Source organism: Anolis sagrei, chromosome Y, assembly GCF_037176765.1.
Source record: "Anolis sagrei isolate rAnoSag1 chromosome Y, rAnoSag1.mat, whole genome shotgun sequence".
Classification (NCBI taxonomy): Eukaryota; Metazoa; Chordata; class Lepidosauria; order Squamata; family Dactyloidae; genus Anolis; species Anolis sagrei.
In genome coordinates, this window is record NC_090035.1 from 75,700,346 (window position 1) to 75,725,712 (window position 25,367).

The window sequence follows — 25,367 nt, forward strand, 5'->3', positions numbered from 1 at the left end:
AGTTTGGTTCAGATCCATCATTGTTTGAGTCCACAATGCTCTCTGGATGTAGGTGAACTACAACTCCCAAACTCAAGGTCAATGTCCACCTAATACTTCCAGTATTTTCTATTGGTCATGGGAGTTCTGTGTTGATTCAGTTCTAACATTGGTAGAGTCCAGAATGCTCTTTGATTGTAGGTGAACTATACATCCCAGCAACTAGAATTCCTAAATGACAAAATCATTTTTCTTTCCTGTTTAAATGAGGCTGGCTTGGTGCCTTGTTTGTGCTTTCTTTCCCCTTCTTCCTCCAACGGCTTTTGCCGGATATGGCGCTGCCTCCTGCCGAGAGCCCCAACCACAACGAAGCCGGTGGTTTCGTGAACGTTGTGCTCCTGCTTACGTGGAAGCTCGCAGTGTTGCAAGCCGGCTGTGGCCCAAACATACAAACCACAGAGATAATTTGGGCTGCTTGGAGACATGGTGATGAGACATATCAATAATCAGCTTACTCAAAAACCAAACTAGTGCATTTCCACTTTGGGAGCAGAAACATGTGAACACTGGTGGAGTGTGGGGAAAATAGACCTTGACATTTGGGTGTTGTCGTTGCTGGGATTTATAGTTCACCTACAATCAAAGAGCATTCTGAACCCCACCAATGATAGAATTGGGCCAAACTTCCCACACAGAACCTCCATAATTAACAGAAAATACTGGAAGGGTTTGGTGGTCATTGACCTTGAGTTTTGGAGTTGTAGTTCACCTACATCCAGAGAGCACTGTGGACTCAAACAATGATGGATCTCGACCAAACTTGGCATGAATACTCAATATGCCCAAATGTGAACACTGGTGGATTTTGGGGAAAATAGACCTTGAAATTTGGGAGTTGTAGTTGCTGGGATTTATAGTTCACCTACAACTAAAGAGCATTCATAAATCCACCGATGAAATTGAGTCAAACAATGATGGATCTGGACTAAACTTGGCACAAATACGCGATATGCCCAAATGTGAACACTGGTGGAGTTTGGGGAAAACAAACCTTGAACTTTGGGAGTTGTATTTGCTGGGATCTATAGTTCACCTACAATCAAAGAGCATTCTGAACCCCATGAACAACGGAATTGGGCCAAACTTCCCACACAGAACCCCCATAACCAACATAAAATACTGGAAGGGTTTGGTGGTCATTGACCTTGAGTTTGGGAGTTGTAGTTCACCTACATCCAACAACCACTCTGGAGTCAAACAATGATAGATCTGGACCAAACTTGGCACAAATACTCAGTATTCCCCAATGTGAACACTGGTGGGGTGTGGGGAAAATAGAGCTTGACATTTGGGTGTTGTTGTTGCTGGGATTTATAGTTCACCGACAATCAAAGAGCATTCTGAACCCCACCAACGATAGAATTGGGCCAAACTTCCCACACAGAACCCGCATAACCAACAGAAAATATTGGAAGGGTTTGGTGGGCATTGACCTTGGGTTTTGGAGTTGTAGTTCACCTACATCCAGCGAGCACTCTGGATTTTGTCATTTGGGAATTTTAGTTGCTGGGATTTATAGTTCACCTACAATCAAAGAGCATTCTGAACTCCACCAATGATAGAACCGAATCAACACAGAACTCCCATGACCAACAGAAATACTGGAAGGGTTTGGTGGTCAATGACCTTGAGTTTTGGAGTTGTAGTTCACCTACATCCAGAGAGCACTGTGGACCCAAACAGTGATGGACCTGGACCAAACTTGGCATGAATACTCAATATTCCCAAATGTGAACACTGGTGGAGTTTGGGGGAAATAGACCTTGACATGCCGATGACACCCCCTTGAGACTTCTACCGACCCCCAGGTTGAGAAATGCTGTCTTAAATGCATTCTAACTGTACCCTCAACTTGCTTCGGACACGATAAATACTTAATTCCATTTCAAACTGGTATTAAAGAAAATGATTTCTCTGTGCAAATGATTATATAGCAAATCCTGGAACCAGTTTGAAGCCTGGATGGTGATGACACAAACCTCAGAGCAGTGATGCGCATTAAGGGCATTCATTTGTGTGCTCTCAAGGGCATTTGCAATCTAGCAATTGCAATTTGAACCTAGCTTCAAACTGCAGTGTAAATTGATCACTGTTTAGCAATCAGAACATTCTTAACCTGGAGGAACCTCGAGACCAACTCCAGGTCCAAGCCCAGCTCCAAAACCTTCCCCGTTCCATACCCAGGTCCATGTCCTCCGCCTCGTAGTGTTCGCAGATGACACGCAGCTCTGAGCTTTCGCACAAGTAGCCCTTGAGGTTGCTGATCATCTGCCGGATCTCCTGCAGCATCTCAGTGCTGGTGGGGTGCCGCATCCCGCCGCCCCGGAGAAGGTGCCCGACGAAGCTCTGCACCAAGCCTCCCACGTATGAGGAGGGGTCCTGGGCCAGCTCTTGCACCCTCTTGGAGATCCGACGGTCGGCGGAGAGGAAGCCACCTAGGGCCAGGCTCACTGCCGAGAGGCGCCGGAACACCTTGGTGCTCAAGACGGCGGAGGAGCAAGGCCGCCTCTTGTGCACGGCAGCCGGAATGGACGGCACACCCTCGGCTTCGTCCTCCACGCTGCTGATGGACAGCGAGTCCAGCTCCGGGATGAGAGGCAATGACAGGGTGTCACTCAGAAGGGAGGACTCAGAGCTGGACTTCTTCAGCGGCCAAGCGGGAAAGGCATCGGCCGGGGCGCCTTCGATCCAGGAGACGCGGTGCGGGGACCTGACGTCCTTCTGGGTACTAGGGGACGAGGGCAGATCATCGGGGAGGGTTTCAGAACTGTTCCAGGATGGACTGCGAAGGAGGAGCCGCCGTTGAGTGGAGGCCGAGGGAGTCAAAGGGTCACCTGGAAGACAGCACCATGATGCTGGTGAAATTATAGCATTCTGACTTTTGATTTCAAAATGTGTGTGGTACTTTTATTTATATTCCTGTCGCAACTCAGGATAGATTCACCTTGCTCAGAACACTACCACACACCAAGGCTGTAGGTTTTGTTGCAATCCAGAGCAAGAAACGAGGCCCTAAGATAACTATCCACCACACTTGACTGTGAAAAAACAATCCTTTTTTATTGAAGAAAAATGGTTACAAAATAAAGGAAAAATGCAAAGTCAAAAGCCACAGCAAAATCAGCAAATATGACTTTCCATGAACAAGATCAAAACCCAAAGCCACACTGTAAAATACTGGAACCTGTTAGCAATCCACTAACCGTACATGGTGTCCTAGAAATCTTTCAAGACGATGGCCAGGGAAACCGGGAGAACTGCCAAGGTCTTCATCAATCTAAAACGATGCCTGAACTGAGAAAGTCAGCCCGGCGGAAGGCACTTAAAGCCAAGGAATTGGTTTCGTGAAACGCCTCCCTGCTTTGAAGCTGTTGTTTGTATTTCTTTTAATCTGGAAGACCTTCACAAGCTGAGTGATTTACTCCAGTCTTGCCAGATCTGGCCCCTTCTATTCTCATTAGGGTTCCCAGGTGCAGAAGGGAGTGAAAGGTCATGGCTTCCCTCTGAAACATTCTCATGAACACTGGTACTTTCATTTTCCAAATCTACAGAAGTTTCTTCCTCACTAATTTCAGGAGCATTGACATCAAGAAGTACATTTTCATTAGCATCAGGAAGTACATTTTCATTAGCATCAGTAAATATATTTTCATTAGCATCAGGAGGGACAAACAGAGAATCAGGTTCAAGTTCAAACTCAGGCTGAACCCCAACAGGTTTTGTAGTTTACTGAAGAAAAAGCAAAACCATAAACATAGAAATAAAGTTGCAAGAGTTCAATTCAAGGTGTCTTAAATGCAAAGCCAAGTTTCCAAGGTCCAAAAGCAAATAACATGTAGTATAATCCACTAGCATTGATCAAACAAGAATCCATGGCAGCATGACAAAGTTCCCAAAAACCAAGATCAAAACCAAAGTCCCAAAGAGCCAAAAGCTTTCCCCAAAAGCCAGGGCAGTTCCAGAGAAGTTAACAGGGTGTAAGCAACGTTGCACTGACAAAGGATTGACTTCAATCAAATCGTTAAATATGTTTCCCTAGCATGAAAGCATTATGTTGACCTCGAACTTCCCGTTTGTTAGCAAGCCGAGCACTTCGGCGTACCCTTAATTGCAAACGGTCCTTCCTAATCAAATCTCCATCACCTTCAAGGCAGAATAACTCATTATCCTGGGACTAGTCACTCTGGGAACCGAGAGGCACTGAGCTCACAGATGGAGCGGCCGACTCCTCCACCTGCAGTTGTGAAGTATCACTTCAACATTCCTTTCTCTGGGAAACAGAAACACCGTCTCTTCTTCAGCATCAACACTGTCTGCTTCTATAATAGGAACATGTTCAGAAATCTGTAACCCATCATCCTCCTCGTCCTGAAGAAGCTCAGGCTCAGAAACTTCAGGCTCAGACTGAGCCACAACAATTCCGTCCTTCCACCCCGCAGAGGACTCAAGGCGGATTACATTGCACATATACATGGCAAACATATAGATGGCACCGGGACTGTGGCGCAGCTGGCTGGGAGTCAGCTGCATTAAGATCACTACTGACCTAAGGGTCATGAATTCGAAGCCAGAGCAGGTCAGAGTGAGCTTCCGACCATTGTGTGTAGCTTGCTGTCGACCTATGCATTCCGAAAGACAGTTGCATCTGTCAAGTAGGAAATCTAGGTACCGTTTTATGCGGGGAGGCTAATTTATCTACCGCTTACTTCGACGCGGGCTGCCTTCGAACTCATGACCTCTCAGTCAGTAGTGATTTAATGCAGCTGGCTACTAACTAGCTGCACCACAGCCCAGTCCACTGTTGGGGGAAAACCTTCACCCATACATCAAGGGAACCACTGACTGCATGCCGTGTTTTGGTGAAAACCATCAGTGCTACAGCACAACAAAATGTGGGAATGCACTTAGGAGGAGGAACCTTGAGACGCTAATGTGGGATTCATGGGAGTCTCATCGCTCTTCCTTACCTTTCAGTGCCTTCTCCTCTCCCTCCAGAGATCTGGGACGATTCTGACTCTGCTGCCAGACTCCTGGCTCCCTGGATGCCGCTTTGGTGGAGCCGTTGGACACCTGGAGAGGCCCTCTTCTGCTGGCCAAGCGGCAGGGTCCGGGCGCAAGGTCAAGCCAACTAACGTCACTGTGCACCGAGAGGAAGAGCGGGTTGATGATGCAGAGCGCCTTGTCCTCGGATGTCACTCGGATGGAGCAAGACGGTTGGCTGTCCTCAGGAGGTCCTCCGTTGGAACAAGTGGGGTCCTCTTCTTCTTTGGCCAGTGGTAGCCGGTTGCCGGACTTAAGGGGCATTGTCCAGAATTCTGCCAAAGAAGGAATGGAGAATACTCAGATGGTCCGCCTTTTTTATCTGCTGTGTTTTTGGGAGGCTTTTAACATAGTGTTGGAGTAGGATGCCAAGAGACCAGTTTCCAAATCCTTACTCAGTGAACCCCAAAGATACCTATAAACCAGTGACCCCTTAATGCAGTTCCTCATGTTGTGGTGACCCCCAACCATAACATTATTTACGTTGCTACTAGGATCCAAATCCTTATTTAGTGAACCCCTAAGATACCTATAAACCAGTGATTCTCACCCTTCCTAAAGCCATGACTCCCTAATGCAGTTCCTCATGTTGTGGTGACCCCCAACCATAACATTATTTACGTTGCTACTTCATAACTGTCATTTTGCTACTCTTATGAATCAGAACGTAAATATCTGATATGCAAAGCCAAAACCTTCCTGATTCTTAATACCAAAGAATCCACCTTCCCTTTGAGCTGAGTTGGTATGGAGATAGGGACGGAGCCAACTGCCACTTGGCAGAGCAGCCATTTTAAAGCAGTCAGTCTGTGGTCGGTGGATTGCAGAGGTGGCTGGTTCTGTCCCCACACAACAGAACCAGCCACCTCTGCAATCCACCGACCACAGACTGACTGCTTTAAAATGGCTGCTCTGCCAAGTGGCAGTTGGCTCCGTCCCTATCTCCATACCAACTCAGCTCAAAGCGAGCTAAGCCGGCTACCATCCCCCAATATTATGCAATACTATATACTTACCCTTACAAACACGTATCTATAACAATACATAACTGTAGATAAAAATTTACACTTCATCACACCAACAGACCTCACAACTTCTGAGGATGCCTGCCATAGATGTGGATGAAACGTCAGGAGAGAATGCTTCTAGAACATGGCCTTATAGCCCGAAAAAACCTACAACAACCTAGTGATTCCAGCCATGAAAGCCTTCGACAATACTTAAACAATAGATTGCACTCACTCATGCCCAGTGCAGCAACGGCATACAGTTGAGATTTGCATGGAAGTTGGAATGCGTCTGGGAGCTTGAGCTGGCAAGGCAGGATATCCCTAGAAAAAGTAAACATCAAATACATTATCCAAGGAATAGCAACAAAGAGGGACATCAGCTTCTCCAGGTTTCTTCAGCCAAATGCCTTCCAGAAGGCTCCTTCTTTGGATTTTTTAAGCAGAGTTTGGATGGCCATCTGTCGGGAGTGCTTTGGTTGTGCATTTCATGCATGCCAGGGGGTTGGACTGGATGGCCCTTAAGGTCTCAGAGGAGAAGACTAGCGATGTGAATCCACCCACTGCCAGTGCATCTAGTGATTCGAATGGAGGAAGAGGAAGTCTGGATCAATATCCCTTGGACGCTTCCTTATCGACACTCACCTGCTCACGATATGAAAGCTGACCAGTTCCAATACATTTCTAAAACGCAGCTGGGAACCTTCAAGATAAAAAGCTGCGGGGGGAAAAAAAAAACCAATCAGGACAGAAAACAGGCCAGGATCCGGTTTCCCTCCCTGGAGGCACCATCAGAAAGAATGCAACCAAAATGACCCCTTCTAAAAATATACTTATTTACTTAGGTGATCCCTCGTTGTCCGAGTAAGATGGCCTTCTGTAACGAAGCTTCCCACCTGCTGGCACCAATTTAACGAAGTCCGTTAAATTGCCACCAAAAATTATGTGAGGAAGTGCCAATTCCACTGAATGTGAGGAACCTTCTCTTACAATGTCAATTAAGCTGCCACCAATATGTTCAGAGACGCAGGTTTACGTCTCTGTTTATCCTTAATTGTGTTGTGAGGTGACTTTGGTAGTGTGGAATGCACCAAACGTAAAAGCAATGGAGGAGGCAGGTTTGAAATACAAAGAGAACCAGTTTTATTGTTAACAGAACGTAATTGTTGCAGTTTTAAGAAGTTGAACTTGGCACAAGGCTTGATGTTACAAAATGGCTGGTTTGAGATACATTCAGGCTTCTGATGTTACAATTCTACAAACTCCTTCTTTAGTGAAGTGCTTTTATTACTTCAGAGTTCCCAATTGTGAATCTCCACACTGTTTGTCCTATACTCGGATCAAACCACTGATCACCAGTCTTTTCCTACTGGCGATCCTTAAAACCCCTTCTGTTAGATTCTTTTAACCTAAGCAATCTAACAAGGTAACACCTTCAGCTCTCTTGCTGAAGAAATATTCACAAATCCTAAGAACTAACTGAATTCTCACAGCTTCACACCACAGAGCCCTAACTGACTCTGCTCCTCTTCCCCGGGTCTCATCCACCGGACTGAATATTAACTGACGCTTTCAAACCTTTTATTCCTTAAACTCCGCCCACCTCCTCTGAGGCTTTGTTACCATGGCAACCTATCCCTCACAGTTAGGCCATAGCAACTAATGTAAAACCTAAATACAGTTTAAATACAGTATAATAAACACTCTATAATAAACATTTCTCTACACCTTCCAAGAGCAGTGTCTTGGCAGTGGAAGCATAGGTGATTGTGGAGCCCTGCACAACATTGGGTTCCAGGTGGAAGGTGGTCCCAGTCAAGGTTGGCTTAATGTGCCTTCCTCTTGGCATGTTTCTCTCTTTCACCCTCCATTTGTGCCTCTTTAAATTCCACAGCACTGATGGTCACAGCTGACCTCCAGTAAGAGCACTCAAGGACCAGGGCTTCCCAGTTCTCGGTGTCTATGCCACAGTTTTTAAGGTTGGCTTTCAGCCCATCTTTCGATCTCTTTTCCTGTCTGCCAACATTATGTTTTCCATTCTTGAGTTCGGAGTAGAGCAACTGCTTTGGGAGACGGTGGTCAGGCATCCGGACAACATGGCCGGTCCAGCGGAGTTGATGGCGGAGGACCATCGCTTCAATGCTGGTGGTCTTTGCTTCTTCCAGCATGCTGACATTTGTCCGCCTGTCTACCCAAGAGATTTCCAAGATTTTTTGGAGGCAACGCTGATGGAATCGTTCCAGGAGTTGAGTGTGACATCTGTAGACAGTCCACGTCTCGCAAGTATATAGCAGGGCTGGGAGGACAATAGCTTTATAAACAAACACCTTGGTCTCCCTACGGATGTCCCGGTCCTCAAACACTCTCTGCTTCATTCAGAAAAATGCTGCACTCACAGAGCTCAGGCGGTGTTGAATTTCAGTGTCAATGTTGACTTTATGGAGAGGTGGCTGCCAAGGGAGCAGAAATGATCAACATTTTCTAATGTTACACCATTAAGTTGTATTTCTTGTATTGGAGCAGGATTGGCCGGTGACTGCTGGAATAGCAGTTTGGTTTTCTCAAAGTTTTATGACAAGCCGAGCTTCTCGTAAGCTTCTGCGAAGGTGTTTAGAGTGGCTTCTAGGTCTTCTTTTGAATGCGCACAGACGACATTGTCATAAGAGAAGGGAATATGTGTAATAGCAACGCTGAAATGTACACCTAACTCTTGTTATTCCAGAAGCTCTAGAATTCATCTCCAAATTAGACTGAAACTTGGATTCTCACGGCTCTCCCTTATCTGCGACCTTCAATTTCCCTTTCTCCTTCCTCTCCAGAAGACAATTACTTGCCTCATTGATTCGCCAAGTGGTTAAGCTCGACTAAGTGCATTGGGATAATTCCTTCCTGTTTTAAAAAAAGTTCTTGCCTGAAAGTTTACGAGAAGCAATAAATGAGAAGAGGAGGAAACGGAAGGACGGAAACGCAGGTCGGCTTCTGTGCATGTGAAGCGCCTTCACAGAAGACTGTGGGCTTGGTAAAGACACAAAGAAGGGAGGAAAACACTTGGTTTCTTGAAAACAGAAAGTGGATCCACACTGCACAATTGCAGCAGTTCGGTTCCCTTGGCCTCAGTTTATGAAACCCTGGGATTTGAAGTTTGGCAAGAGAATTAGAAGAGCTGTAATGTCCTAAATTGCAATACTATAAGTCTCTAGCAAATAATTAAAAGTGATTGGAAAAGGTAAAGGTTTCTCCTGACATTGTCTAGTTGTGTCCAACTCCAGGCGTTGGTGCTCATCTCCATTTCTAAGCCAAAAAACCGGCGCTGTCCGTAGACACCTCCAAGCTGGGCCTAACATTAGGAGCTCACCCTTCTCCCTGGATTCAAACCACCAACCTTTTGGTCAGCAGGTTCAGCAGCCCAGCAGTTGACAGTTCGAAGCTGGTTCAGGGTGAGCTCCTGACCTTCAGCCCAGCTCCTCGCCCACCTAGTGGATCGAAAACAGCCACGTGAGTAGATTAATAGGAACCGCAGTAAGCAGAGAGGTATTTAAGATATTTAAGCAGAGAAGTATTTAAGGTTTTTCAGAGGAAAGTTTCCAAACAAAGAAAGCTCTTCGGCAAGGAGATAGAGCGAGAGCACCCCCTGTGTCCAGAACTGAGCACAGCCTCCAAAAGAGGCTGAATTATGAGAAAAAAGCCAGTATATACCTCTATCTGTTGTCTGTCTCGTCATTGTATCAATTGGCATTGAATGTTTGCTGTATATGTGTTTGAGGACCAGGACATCCGTAGGGAGACCAAGGTGCTTGTTTATAAAGCTATTGTCCTCCCAAACCTGCTATATGCCTATGAAATGTGGACTGTCTACAGACGTCACATGCAACTCCAGCCAATCCCTCTGCAATGCCAGAAATACAGCTTAATGGTGTAACATTAGAAAACGCTGACCATTTCAACTCCCTTTGTAGCCACCTCTCCACCAAAGTCAACATTGACACCAAAATACAACACCGCCTGAGCTCTGCGAGTGCAGCATTCTTCCGAATGAAGTTTGAGGACCGGGACATCCGTAGGGAGACCAAGGGGCTTGTTACAAAGCCATTCTACCAGCCCTGCTATATGCCTGCAAAACGTGGACTGTCTACAGACTCCACAAAAGTCAACATTGAGACTGAAATACAACACCGCCTGAGCTCTGCAAGTGCAGCATTCTTCCAAATGAAGCAGAGAGTGTTTGAGGACCAGGACATCCATAGGGATATCAAGGTGCTTGTTTATAAAGCTATTATCCTCCCAACCCTGCTATATGCTTGTGAGACGTGGACTGTCTACATATATCACATGCAACTTCTGGAACAATTCCATCAGCGCTGCCTCTGGAAAATCCTGCAAATCTCTTGGGAAGACAAGCGGACAAACGTCAACGTGCTGGAAGAAGCAAAGACCACCAGCACTGAAGTGATGGTCCCCCGCCATCAGCTCCGCTGGACCGGCCAAGTTGTCTGGATGCCCGACCATTGTCTCCTAAAACAGTTGCTCTATTCCAAACTCAGAATGGAAATGGTCAACCTTAAAAACTGTGGCAGAGACACTGAGAACTGGGAAGCCCTGGCCGTTGAGCACTCCAGCTGGAGGTACTCCAGTGCTGTAAAATTTGAAGAGGCACAAATGGAGGGTGAGAGAAACGTGCCAAGAGGAAGGCGCATCAAGCCAACCCCGACCAGGACCACCTTCCACCTGGAAACTGATGCCCTCACTGCGGGACAGGATGGAGATCAAAAATAGGGCTCCATAGTCACCTACGGACCCACCACCAGAACACCGAACTTGGAGGACCATCATCCTCGGACTACAAGGGATCGCCTAAGTAAGTAAGTGTTTATAAAGCTATTGTCCTCCCAACCCTACTATACGCCTGCGAAACGTGAACTGTCTACAGACGTCACATGCAACTCCTGGAACGATTCTATCAGCGCTGCCTCCAAAAAAATCCTACAGATCTCTTGGGAAGACAAGCGGACAAATGTCAGCATGCTGGAAGAAGCAAAGACCACCAGCATTGAAGCGATGATCCTCCGCCATTAACTCCGCTGGACCGGCCACGTTGTTTGGATGCCTGACCATCGTCTCCTAAAGCAGTTGCTCTACTCCGAAGTCAAGAACAGAAAACGGAATGTTGGTGGACAGAAAAAGAGATTTAAAGATGGGCGCAAAGCCAAAATTTAAGACTGTGGCATAGACACTGAGAACTGGGAAGCCCTGGCCCTTGAGCGCTCCAGCTGGAGGTCAGCTGTGACCAGCAGTGCTGTAGAATTTGAAGAGGCACAAATGGAGGGCGAAAGAGAGAAATGTGCCAAGAGGAAGGCGCAACAAGCCAACCCCAACCGGGACCACCTTCCACCTGGAAACCAATGCCCTCACTGCAGGAGAAGATGCAGGTCAAGAATAGGGCTGCACAGTCACCTACGGACCCACCGCCAGAACACTGAACTTGGAGTACTATCATCCTTTGACTTTGAGGGATTGCCTAAGAAGAAGGTCCAGATCCATCATTGTTTGAGTCCACAGTGATCCCTGGATGTAGGTGAACTACAACTCCAAAACCAAAGGACACTGCCCCCCAAACCCTTCCAGTATTTTCTGTTGGTCATGGGAGAACTGTGAGCCAAGTTTGGTTCAAATCCATCGTTGGTGGGGTTCAGAATCCTCTTTGATTGTAGGTGAACTATAAATCCCAGCAACTACAACTCCCAAATGACAAAATCAATTCTTTTGAGTGAAGGACATACATTGGGTTGTTAGGTGTATGCTGTCCAAATTTGGTGTCAATCCATCCAGTGTTTTTTGAGTTCTTTTAATCCCACAAACGAACATTATATTTTTATTTATATAGATGTTGATTGTTTTTAGTGGCACTTTTATGAATGCCTGATATTATTATTATTATTATTATTATTATTATTATTATCTTTATTTGTACCACGCTAGCATCTCCCGAAGGACTCGATGCGGCTTACAAAGGCCAAGGCCTCAAAACACAACATAACAATACAACACCTAAAGCAAATTAAAAACAATTAAAGCAATATTAAACAGCAAGGAATAAACAATACACCAAAATGCAATAAAACTGGGCCGGGCCAGAATAAAGGGTACAGGATTAAAAGTGCTGATGTGACAGGTGATATGTAAGGATTATAGGGTAAGTGCAGTGTGCAGTGTGTGGCAATCTTAGTTCTAGTAAAGTGCTTCTGGGACTTGTTCTTGGAGATTCCTATTCTGGGAAGGCACATCGGAACAGCCAGGTCTTCAAGTTCTTTCTGAAGACTGCCAATGTACGGGCCTGTCTAAGATCTTTTGGGAGGGTGTTCCAGAGTCGGGGGGCCACCACAGAAAAGGCCCTGTCTCGCGTCCCCACCAAATGCGCCTGCGACACAGGCGGGATCACGAGCAGAGCCTCTTCGGATGAACGAAGTGAGCGCGTGGGTTCGTAAACGGAGATGCAATCACGCAGGTAGGATGGTCCCAAACCGTTCAGGGCTTTGTAGGTAAGCACCTGCACCTTAAATTGGGCTCGGAAAATAAACGGCAGCCAGTGGAGCTCCTTGAACAGGAGGGTTGACCTCTCTCTGTAAGGAGCCCCAGTTAACATCCTGGCCACTGCTTGTTGGACCAGTTGGAATTTCTGAGCCGTTTTCAAGGGCAGCCCCACATGGAGCGTATTACAGTAGTCCAATCTAGAGGTGACCAAGGCATGGACCACCACGGCCAGATCAGCCTTCGCGAGGTACGGTCGCAGTTGGCGCACGAGTCTCAATTGTGCAAAAGCCCTCCCGGACACTGCCGACACCTGAGCCTCAAGCGTAAGCGATGAATCCAAGAGGACTCCCAAACTGCGAACCTGTGGCTTCAGGGGGAGTGTAACCCCGTCCAGCACAGGTTGCCACCCTGTGTTGATACCAAATTGTGCCAATCCATAACCCGCCTTGAGTCGCCGTATGGCTGGAAAAGGTGAGCTATAAATATAGTAAATAAAATAAAATAAAATAAATATCCCTTACCTGGATAGGACGTCCAAAAAACCTGGCTGGAAGAACCTAAAGCAGAAAGGCAACCCCACTTCTCCTAAACAGCCCTTGAAAAAAGCAATCTGCTCCAGAGGAAAGAGAGCCTTCAACCTGCCGCAACTGAACTTTGGTGCTTTCTCCATTCTCCTTCCCCTTTTAAGTAGAAGGAAGTGGCATTGCAACAGACCCAAGGAAGGGCAGGAGGGCCATTGAGGTAGGCTTTGAAAAGGAAACCTAGGGCTTCGGAAGGGAAGGACAAAGGTTGGAGGTGCCAGGACACCCACCTGCCCTCCCAACTCACCCGAATTGTCTTCCTTGATGGGAAAATGGCAGAGAGCATCACTCTTGCTTTCTTGGGTTTGAAGGAACAGAGTCCTGGCATCTTTGGCTTCGTTTCTGATCACAACGAATGTCTGGCCACAGAAAAAAAGAGTTTGGACAACTGTTTGCTTCTGTTATAAAGCAACATTATAGTCTATTTCTTGTCTTCTTTACACTGTAACAGTCTTGTTTCTCTCTCTCTCCAAATTCCTAGATTTTAGGGTTGTTGGAACAGGTCCCCCCTCCACACAAAATCCTTTACATCTCTATTGACATGTGGTTCAAAGGCTAACTGGAAGCACAAAAAAATCTAGATTGTTGTAGGTTTTTTGGGCGGTATGGCCAAAAAATCACTGGTTTGGTTGTGAGAGCTCTGAGGATGCCTGCCATAGATGCAGGCGAAACATCAGGAGAGAATATTTCTAGAACATGACCGAAAAACCTACAACAACCCAGCCATGAAAGCCTTCGACAATCACTAAATTCTAGACTTTTTCTCTTATAGGACTCAGATAACAGTTGGCAATATGGTGGTTACTATGGCTGACATATAAATTTACTTGGTGCTCTTAATATTTACTGCCAGGTTCAGTAAATCTTGCCAACTGAAAGGTTGACAGTTCAAAGCCTGGGTCGGGGCAAGCTCCTGGCCTTTTAGCCCAGCTTCTGCCTACCAAGCAGTTTTGAAAACAGCAGTGTGAGTAGATAAATAGGGGCCTCTTCAAAGCAGGGAGATATTTAAGGCACCCATAAAGGCACCCAGAAAAATGCCAGTGATTCGATCAAGGAGGAACAAAGCTCTACTCTAAGCACCTAGCCATCCAGGAATGCACAACTAAAACACTCCCAACAGATGACCATCCAACCTCTAATGGTGTCCAAAGATGGAGTCACTCTATGCTACTGTCCAACAGTACAAGGCAGTAAAGAAGTTGTTACTCATGTTTAGGGGCAATCTCCTTTCTTGTAATGTCCAAGTTTATTTGATGCTTAGGCTCTAGGTCTTTCACATGGAAGGCAAACAAATAAATTCATGAAAAACAGATAATTAAGTACAATATAAATTATACAACTAAAATCTTATTTAATTCATTAAAATCCTACATTTATCAATGGCGATATATATATACACACACACATACGTATATATTGTGTGCATATCTATATAAATAAAAATGTAATGTTTGTTTGTGGAATTAACATAACTCAAAAACCACTGGACGAATTGACACCAAACTTGGACACAAGACACCTTATCAGGCCAATGAATATCCATCACCTGCAAAAACACACAAAAACCCCAGCAGAACGGACTTAAAACCCCCCAAAATAAACTATATATACATATACACATACACTCATATACATATACACATGCACACATACATACACACACACATATATGTACACAAGCACACACAAATATACACATACATATATACATGCACACATATACATATATTTACATATACACATGCATACATACACACATATACATATAGACATACATACACATATATACACAAGCACACACATATACACAATATACATATACACATATAAACACAGAAATACACAAATATATACACACGTATACACACATATATACACATATATGCACACACACACATATACATCTATCTATCTCTATCTGTGTATATGTGTATATATGTGTGTTTGCATAGATAGATAGATAGATAGATAGATAGATAGATAGAGATAGATAAAGATATAGATATTTACACATATACACACATATACACACACAAAACATATATACAGACTGGGCCACAGCAATGCATGGCAGGGGACAGGTAGTCTATATAAATAAAAATGTAATGTTCATTTGTGGGATTAACGTAACTCAAAAAGCACTGGATGAATTGAAACCCGATTTGGACACAATACACATATCAAGCCAATGAGTGACCATCACTCATAAAAACACTAAAAAACACAACGGAAGAGACTTAAAAAGCCAAAAATAAAAAATACATTTCAATGGATGCACAAAACCACATATATACACAAACACAAATATATACACACACACATATATATATACACATACAAAACACATATACACAGACTGGGCCACAGCAACACGTGGCAGGGGACGGCTAGTGTATATATATATATATATTTCTACACACACACACACACACACACACACACACATATATAACTAGCTGTCCCCTGCCAGGCATTGCTGTGGCCCAGTCTGGTGATCTGGAAATGAAGTAATGAGAATGTGTTGGTTTCTAATATATGTCATGTCTTTATGCTTGAGGGTAAACAGTATTTCTTGCTGTTTCTTTTCCAGTGTAGATGTGGAGATTGTCTGGTTTGCCTACTCTGGAACATGTAACATATCATTGTTCTCTTTAGGGGTCCCTTTGAAATCTTTCATACTGCATCTGTAATTATACATATATGTGTGTGTGTGTGAATGGCTGGATGGCCCTTTGTCAGGAGCGCTTTGTTTTGTTGCCCTGGTGAAGGGAGCTGGACTGGAAGGCCTTAAGGCAGCATTTCTCAACCTGGGAAGTCAATACACCAAGGGGGGGGGGGGCACCAGGGGGGTGTCAGAAGGGTCACCAAAGACCACCAGGAAACACAATATTTCCTGTTGGTCATGGGGGTTTTGTGTGGGATGTTTGGCCCAATTCCATCGTTGGTGAGATTTGGAATGCTCCTTGATTGTAGGTGAACTATAAATCCCAGTAACTACAACTCCCAAATCTCAAGGTCTATTTCCCCCAAACTCCATCTGTGTTTATATTTGGGCATATTGAATATTCATGACAAATTTGGTCCAGATCCATCATTGTTTGAGTCCACAGTGTTCTCTGGATATAGGTGAACTACAACTCCCAATCTCAAGGTCAATGCCCTCCAAACCTTTCCAGTATTTCCTGTTGGTCATGGGAGTTCTGTGTGCCAAGTTTGGTTCAATTCCATCGTTGGTGGAGTTCAGAATGCTCTTTGATTGTAGGTGAGCTATAAATCCCAGCAACTACAACTCCCAAATGACAAATGACATAATTTTTTGATTGATGGTCACTCCTTGTGTAGTGAGACATTTTGTTGCCAAATTTGGTGTGATTTCGCTCATTGGTTCTTTTGTTTTTAAGGTACTCATTATGCACAGAGCATATATATATATATATATATACACACACACACACATACATACACATACATACACATACACACTACATAAGATACTGCATGGACTAGCACCTGCATAACTAAAAACCAGGTAAAAACACATATATACACAAACACAATTATATATACACATGTACACAAATATATACACACATATGCATATATACTCATACAAAACACATATACACAGACTGGGCCACAGCAATGCGTGGTAGGGGACGGCTACTGTACACACACACACACACAATACTACATAAGATACTGCCTGGACTAGCACCTGCATAACTTAAAACCAGGTAAAACCAAGTAAATAAAGCATTATTAAAGCTTGAGCAAGGAAAACCTTGGATATAAACAGTCACTATTAGTTAAAAGCATCCCCAGCACAGCTGACTGCAGCATCAGAAATTCGTCTTGTAATGTTAATCTATTGGTTCCTGTTCTTGCAGCAGCAAACAATCTCACTCTTTCTTCTACCTTATGCCCCTTCAGATATCTAAAGATGACAATCATATAAGGAAGATAATCTTCTCCCTTCCCCCACCATAAAGTAAAGGTAAAGGTTTCCCCTTGACATTAAGTCCAATCGTGTCCAACTCTGGGACTCCCAGTGCTTATCTCCATTTCTAAGCCGAAGATCCGGCGTTGTCCATAGACACCTCCAAGGTCATGTGGCCAGCATGACTGCATGGAGCGCCATTACTTTCCAGCAGAAGCGGTACCTATTGATCTACTCACATTTGCATGTTTTCGAATTGCTAGGTTAGCAGGAGTCCCCCATCATAGAAGGATTAATAATGATTTCTATACAATTGATTAAAGACATTGTAATTTACCCCAGGTAGTTGTGCTGAGAGCAGTTCTGCAGCCTGTGCTGGGTCTCCACTGCAGAGGTCCCAGATACCCCTGGTAATGGAAAGTCTGTCCAGAAGTGGGATCGGATTCTCACATCTTCCATTGACTAATGTCTGCTGTGAGCTGTAAAAATAATATTTATTTATTTATTTAGAACTTTTATAACCTGGTCTTCTCGACCCCCGAAGAGGCCGGTTCACAACAAAAGATTCATAAACAATAGTATAAAACATCACATCTCATAATCCACTAATACATAAAATACATAAAATACATTAAAATACAAACATATAATTACATAAGGCCAAGTCATCAAAATGAAATCACAATTTATCATCATTCGTCCGTGTGGTCAAGAGTTATTCATGCACTCATCAAATACTAAATTCCAAAGCCAAGATTTCACCAGCTTTCTAAAAGTCAGGAGAGAAGGGGCAGTTCTGATCTCCAGTGGGAGAGAGTTCCAGAGCTGAGGGGCCACCACCGAGAAGGCCCTGTCCCTCGTCCCCACCAGATGCGATTGCGAGGGTGGTGGGACCGAGAGCAGGGCCCCTCCAGAAGATCTTAACAACCTAGAGTCATAGAATCAAAGAGTTGGAAGAGACCTCATGGGCCATCCAGTCCAACCCCATTCTGCCAAGAAGCAGGAATATTGCATTCAAATCACCCCTGACAGATGGCCATCCAGCCTCTGCTTAAAAGCTTCCAAAGAAGGAACCTCCACCACACTCCGGGGCAGAGAGTTCCACTGCTGAACGGCTCTCATAGTCAGGAAGTTCTTCCTCATGTTCAGATGGAATCTCCTCTCTTGTAGTTTGAAGCCATTGTTCCACTTCCTAGTCTCCAGGGAAGCAGAAAACAAGCTTGCTCCCTCCTCCCTGTAGCTTCCTCTCACATATTTATACATGGCTATCATATCTCCTCTCAGCCTTCTCTTCTTCAGGCTAAACATGCCCAGCTCCTTAAGCCGCTCCTCATAGGGATTGTTTCCAGACCTTTTATCATTTTAGTCACTCTCCTCTGGACACATTCCAGCTTGTCAATATCTCTCTTGAATTGTGGTGCCCAGAATTGGACACAATATTCCAGATGTGGTCTAACCAAGGCAGAATAGAGGGGTAGCATGACTTCCCTGGATCTAGACACTAGGCTCCTATTGATGCAGGCCAAAATCCCATTGGCTTTTTTTGCCGCCACATCACATTGTTGGCTCATGTTTAACTTGTTGTCCACGAGGACTCCAAGATCTTTTTCACACGTACTGCTCTCGAGCCAGGCATCCCCCATTCTGTATCTTTGCATTTCGTTTTTCCTGCCAAAGTGGAGTATCTTGCATTTGTCACTGTTGAACTTCATTTTGTTAGTTTTGGCCATTCATCTCTCTAATCTGTCAAGATTGTTTTGAATCCTACTCCTGTCCTCTGGAGTATTGGCTATCCCTCCCAATTCGGTGTCGTCTGCAAACTTGATGATCATGCCTTCTAGCCCTTCTAATCTTGATGGTTCATAGGGGAGAATCCGTTTGGACAGGTAAACTGGGCCGGAGTCGTTTAGGGATTTATAGGTCAACACCAGCACTTTGAATTGTGCTCGGAAGCTGATTGGCAGCCAGTGGAGCTGACGCAGCAGAGGAGTAGTATGCTCCCTGTACCCCGCTCCTGTTAGTAATCTGGCTGCTGCTCATTGGACAAATTGCAGCTTCCGGGCAGTCTTCAAAGGCAACCCCATGTAGAGAGCGTTACAGTAGTCTATACGGGATGTAACCAGAGCATGGACCACCGTGGCCAAGTCAGACTTCTCAAGGTACGGGCGCAGCTGGCGCAAAAGGACTGGGAAAATTAATAGGAGATTAAATACAGCTCCTGAAATCACTCTAGTCCACACATGGGCAAACTTTGGCCCTCCAGGTGTTTTGGACTTCAACTCCCACAATTCCTAACAGCCGGTAGGCTGTTAGGAATTGTGGGAGTTGAAGTCCAAAACACCTGGAGGGCCAAAGTTTGCCCATGCCTACTCTAGTCCGAAGAGCAAAAATTCCCACGAGAATATACTTTTGCTGCTGTTTACTTACCCAAGTTCCTTTTCCGCAGTTTTTTTACCATCCTCCGGCATGATTTCAGACATCTTTCATCCCAAATGCCCAGACAAGCGGTCAGTCCTGCAACGCCCCTCATCCACAGATCTTTTTTGCTTCTGGAGGAGGAGAACAAGCCAAACAGTAGGACTAAGGAGGCTGCAGGTTGCATTAGACTAGCAGCAAAAGTCCTCTTTTCCTATCTCCCCTTTTACCCAATCTTATCAGCAACAGCAGCATTTGAAATGCACCCACACACTTGAACCTTGCTGCTAAATATTCCTGGGGAGGGAAGGGCTGGAAATGGTTGCCGGAACCAGAAAGGAACTGGTTGCAATAAAAAACAAGTACTTCCCATATTAGGAAAGTTACCGTAAATTAGAAGTGAGCAAACGAGGTCTGCGAGCTGCATACGATCACCAAGGTAAAAAAAAAAAAACTTCCCATATTAGACTCCGATGCCATTTTATAATTTATCCAGAAAATAATGACAACAAGAATGACAACAACACCAGTAATAATACCACTCAGTAGTAGTAGTAGTAGTAGTAGTAGCAATAATAATAATAATAATAATAATAATAATAATAATATGCATGCATCATTCGAAAATACATCACACAGTCCTAGAGGCTTGGGAAGTGTTCAACTTGTGAGTTTGTGATACGAAATCCAGCAAATAGATCTCATTTGCTGTGACATACTGTGTTTTTGTGTCAGTAAAATAATAATAATAATAATAATAATAATAATAATAATAACAACAACTCTGCAAGGAAGCAGATGAAACAATAGATCACATCCTCAGCTGCTGCAGGAAGATCGTGGACAGACTACAAGCAGAGGCACAACACCGTTGCTCAGATGATTCATTGGAACTTGTGCTACAAACACAATTTCCCTGCGACAAAGAACTGGAGGGATCACAAGCTGGAAAAAGTTACAGAGAATGAACACATCAGGCTACACTGGGACTTCCAAATTCAGACAGACAGAGTTTTGGAGCATAATACTCCTGACCTCACGATCGTGTTAAAAACAAAGAATAGATCGTTGATGTTGCAATCCCAGGTGACAGCAGGATTGAAGAGAAACAACTGGAAAAGCTGACACGATATGAGGATTGAAAGATCGAAGTGCAAAGACTCTGGCACAAGCCAGTAAAGGTGCTCCCAGTGGTGATCGGCAAACTAGGTGCAGTGCCTTAAGACCTTGGCCTGCACTTAAACACAATTGGCGCTAACAAAATCACCATCTGCCAGCTGTAGAAGGCCACATTACCGGGATCTGCACGCATTATTTGCCGATGCATCCCACAGTCCTAGATACTTGGGAAGTGTCTGACGTGTGATCCAATTCAACAGTTAGCAGAGTGTCTGCTGTGGACTCATTTTGTTGTGTTTCAATTATTATTATTATTATTATTATTAATAATAATAATAATAATAAACACAATACGAGAATTTAAAGATCGAACTGCAAAGACTCTGGCACAAGCCAGTCAAGGTGGTCCCCGTGGTTATCGGCACACTGGGTGCAGTGCCTAAAGACCTTGGCCTGCACTTAAACACAATCGGCGCTGACAAAATTAGCATTTGCCAGCTGCAAAAGGCCAACCTACTGGGATCTTGCTGATACATCACACAGTCCTAGACACTTGGGAAGTGTCCGACGTGTGATCCAATTCAACAGCCAGCAGAGTGTCTACTGTGAACTCATCTTGTTGTGTTTCAAATAATAATAATAATAATAATAATAAACACAAAACGAGAATTTAAAGATCGAACTGCAAAGACTCTGGCACAAGCCAGTCAAGGTGGTCCCTGTGGTGATCGGCACACTGGGTACAGTGCCTCAAGACCTTGGCCTGCACTTCAACACAAAAGGCCAACCTACTGGGATCTTGCTGATACATCACACAGTCCTGGACACTTGGGAAGTGTCTGACGTGTGATCCAATACAACAGCCAGCAGAGTGGTCTTGTCTGCTGTGTACTCGTCTTGTTGTGTTTCAAACAACAACAACAACAACAACATGATATGAGGATTTAAAGATCGAACTGCAAAGACTCTGGCACAAGCCAGTCAAGGTGGTCCCAGTGGTGATCGGCACACTGGTCGCAGTGCCTCAAGACCTTGGCCTGCACTTAAACACAATCGGCGCTGACAAAATTGCCATCTGCCAGCTGCAGAAGGCCACCTTACTGGGATCCAATCCAACAGCCAGCAGAGTGTCTGCTGTGGACTCATCTTGTTGTGTTTCATATAATAATAATAATAATAATAATAATAATCCCCCACTTTTTCTCAACTAAAGGAGACTCAAAAGCAGATTCTTATCAGATTGACTTCCCAAAACGAACAAGAGAGGATTCATGGCGTTTTGAGAAACTGAGCCTGGCTTTCAAGGACTATAACTTCCATCAGTCTGGAACTAAATCACTACTTAAAGCAATTGCAAAAACCCATGAGGCTGAATCAGCAAACCTTGGACAAGTCAACTCCAGAAGACAGCTAAGGGTTTCCTTGGTGAGATGTTTCAGACTCAAAAAAATATCCACAATCAATTAATCTGGCTATAAAATAAACATTCATGGGCACAACGGATCATTCGCCTACTAATATGCACAAGGGATCTCACAACGCACGTGCGCAAACCGGCTGGAAAGATGGCGACTGGAGTTTGAAGCAAAGATCAACCTGTAACTGCTGTGCAATCATCGAATCCTTGAGTTGGAAGAGCGTGGTCTCTTCTGCCTTGGTTAGACCACACCTGGAATACTGTGTCCAGTTATGGGAACCACAATTAGAAGATGTTGACAAGCTGGAATGTGTCCAGAGAAGGGCGACTCAAAGGATCAATGTTCTGGAGAACAATCCCTATGAGGAGCGGCTGAAAGAGCTGGGCATGTTTAGCCTGAAGAAGAGAAGGCTGGGAGGAGACATGATGAGGGACATGGATCAAGATGTGAGGGGAAGTCATAAGGAAGAGGGACCAAGCTTGTTTTCTTCTGCCCTGGAGATTAGGACGCAATGGAGCAATGGCTTCAAACTACAGCAATAATAATAATAATAATAATAATAATAATAATAATAATCTTTATTTCTACCCCGCCACCATCTCCCCAAGGAGCCTCCGGTGGCGCAGTGGGTTAAAGCCCTGTGCCAGCAGGACTGAAGACCGACAGGTCGCAGGTTCGAATCCGGGGAGAGGCGGATGAGCTCCCTCTATCAGCTCCAGCTCCTCATGCGGGGACATGAGAGAAGCCTTCCACAAGGATGATAAAAACATCAAATCATCCAGGCGTTCCCTGGCCAACATCCTTGCAGACGGCCAATTCTCTCACACCAGAAGCGACTTGCAGTTTCTCAAGTTGCTCCTGACACGACAAAAAACAAAAACAAAAACCATCTCCCCGATGGGGACTCGGAGCGGCTTACATGGGGCCAAGCCCGGACAACATAATACAGCAATAAAATCAAAGCATATACATCAGACAACAACAACATTATCAAAATGACATTAAAATAATAAAATAATAATAATAATAATAATAATAATAATAATAAAATAAAATAAAAATTCCAATAGACACAATCACAACAGGAACGTTAGGAAGAACTGTCTGACTGTGAGAGCCGTTCAGCAGTGGAACTCTCTGCCCCGGAGCGTGGTGGAGGCTCTGTCTTTGGAGGCTTTTAACCTGAGGCTGGATGGCCATCTGTCAGGAGTGCTTTGAATGCAATTTTTGTGCTTCTTTGCAGAATGGGGTTGGACTGGATTGCCCACGAGGTCTCTTCCAACTCTAGGATTCTATGATTCAGAACAGCTTGCAAATGTGTTGTTTTGATAGTGCCCTGTCCTAAGGAGTATCATCTAAAAGGGACCCCCAAAGGGCATCTAGTCCACCCCTTACCTCTGTTGCAAGTTTGGGACAAGACTTGAAGGTCACAGGAGGCCTTACCTTGCGAATGGGAAGGATGCCAATGGTCCTAAGATGCCGCAAAAAAGGGATCTGTCTGTACCACGGAAGGAGGATCAAAAAGGTGAGCCAAGGAACGTCACGCGCATGCAGCAATGGAGGAGGCGAAGGCAGGGATGTGGTTTTTGCACCTCTGCCGGTTGCCTTCACGTGGTCTCGGTCTTTGACACTGAAAAAAAAAAAGGCAGCAAGAGAGAGATCTAATGCAAGGCAGAAAGAGGTTGTTGACATTATGTTGACTCTTGGGATTCTAGTTCCCGTCTAGGTAAGGGATTGGGAAACTCAGGCCCTGACACCGTTTGTTTGTTTGTTTGTTTACAGTATTTATAATCCGCCCTTCTCACCCTGCACAGGACTCAGGGCGGATTACAATGTACATATACATGGCAAACATTCAGTGTCATAGACATACAACATATATAGACAGACACTCAGAGGCTATTTAACATTCCAGCTTTTCAAGAGGGTATTCTGGCCACTAGGGGAGCTGTCGCTTCACCATCCATTTGTGACACTGATGAAGTACTTCCTCATTCTTTGCATGCTGGAGATGTTTATGGCCTTGTAAATTACTTAACAATCTAGGGATTGGGAAACTCAGGCCCTGACACCATCACTCAGAGGCTATTTAACATTCCAGCTTTTTCATGAGGGTATTCTGGCCATTAGGGGAGCTGTTGCTTCACCGTCCATTTGTGACACTGATGAAGTACTTCCTCATTCTTTGCATGCTTGCTGGAGATGTTTATGGCCTTGTAAATTACTTAACAATCTAGGGATTGGGAAACTCAGGCCCTGACACCGTTTGTTTGTTTGTTTGTTTGTTTACAGTATTTATATCCCTCCCTTCTCACCTCACAGGGGACTCAGGGAGGATTATAATGTACATATACATGGCAAACATTCAATGTCATACACATACAACATATATAGACAGACACACAGAGGCTATTTAACATTCAAGCTTTTTTTCCATGAGGGTAAAAGTCCTGCCATCTTCACAGGTTCGGCTGGCAGGGACGAGAGACAGGGCCTTCTCAGCGGTGGCCCCTCAGCTGTGGGATGCCCTCCCCAGGGATATTAGATCGGCCCCCACCCTAACGTTTCGTAAAAGAGTAAAAACCTGGCTATTTGAGCAGGCTTTCCCAAATGCAGTGTAGCAGAAAAACGCTGATATCGGAATGGCTGGACAATGCAACTGGATAACGATTTGGTAATGAAATGCAGAGGATTTATTGTTTTTTGTTTTTATTGATATTATTATGTAGTGAATTATTATCTATGTTTAAATGTTTTAGCTTTTTTAATATTGTTATGGGCATCGAATTGTGCCGTTCTGTAAACTGCCATGAGTCGCCCCTGGGCTGAGAATGGGAGTATAGAAATATAGTAAATAAATAAATATAGTAAATAAATATAAATATCCAACATAATCTCTTATTTATACATTCAAGACACATTGCAGAGCTCCTCATACACTGCACAGGCGCTGAAGCACTTTTCTATCAAGTTATGCCAATGTTTTGATTGTCTTTTACGCTAAGCCTACCGTGCTCGGACCTACAAAAGCACTGCCTGAATATCAAGCAAAAAGTGGGTGCTAGAAACAATATCATATGAAAGCTGACTGGCAAAACCTGGGGATCACAACCAGACACAGTGAAGACATCTGCCCTTGCGCTATGCTACTCTGCTGCTGAGTATGCATGCCCAGTGTGGAACACATCTCACCTAGTTAAAACAGTAGATGTGGCTCTTAATGCCGCATTATCACGGGGTGTCTGCGCCCTACACCACTGGAAAAATTACACTGCTTAGCTGG

The 25,367-nt window shown here is 44.6% G+C and overlaps 1 protein-coding gene across 1 annotated transcript in view; it reads right to left on the reverse strand.

Moving 5' to 3' along the window:
• The window catches only part of LOC132782151 (ras and Rab interactor 2), a 33,342-nt gene extending 9,425 nt beyond the window's left edge, over positions 1 to 23,917 (reverse strand). The window contains exons 1-8 of the mRNA XM_067462507.1: positions 23,528 to 23,917; positions 19,560 to 19,681; positions 17,470 to 17,611; positions 13,443 to 13,554; positions 6,732 to 6,804; positions 6,322 to 6,410; positions 5,007 to 5,354; positions 2,220 to 2,873 (exon numbers count right to left, since the gene is read on the reverse strand). Coding sequence (XP_067318608.1) covers positions 2,220 to 2,873; positions 5,007 to 5,354; positions 6,322 to 6,410; positions 6,732 to 6,804; positions 13,443 to 13,554; positions 17,470 to 17,611; positions 19,560 to 19,612 — 1,471 coding nt within the window. The 5' untranslated portion in view covers positions 19,613 to 19,681; positions 23,528 to 23,917. The remainder of the gene's footprint in view (positions 1 to 2,219; positions 2,874 to 5,006; positions 5,355 to 6,321; positions 6,411 to 6,731; positions 6,805 to 13,442; positions 13,555 to 17,469; positions 17,612 to 19,559; positions 19,682 to 23,527) is intronic.
• Positions 23,918 to 25,367: the final 1,450 nt, after the last annotated feature.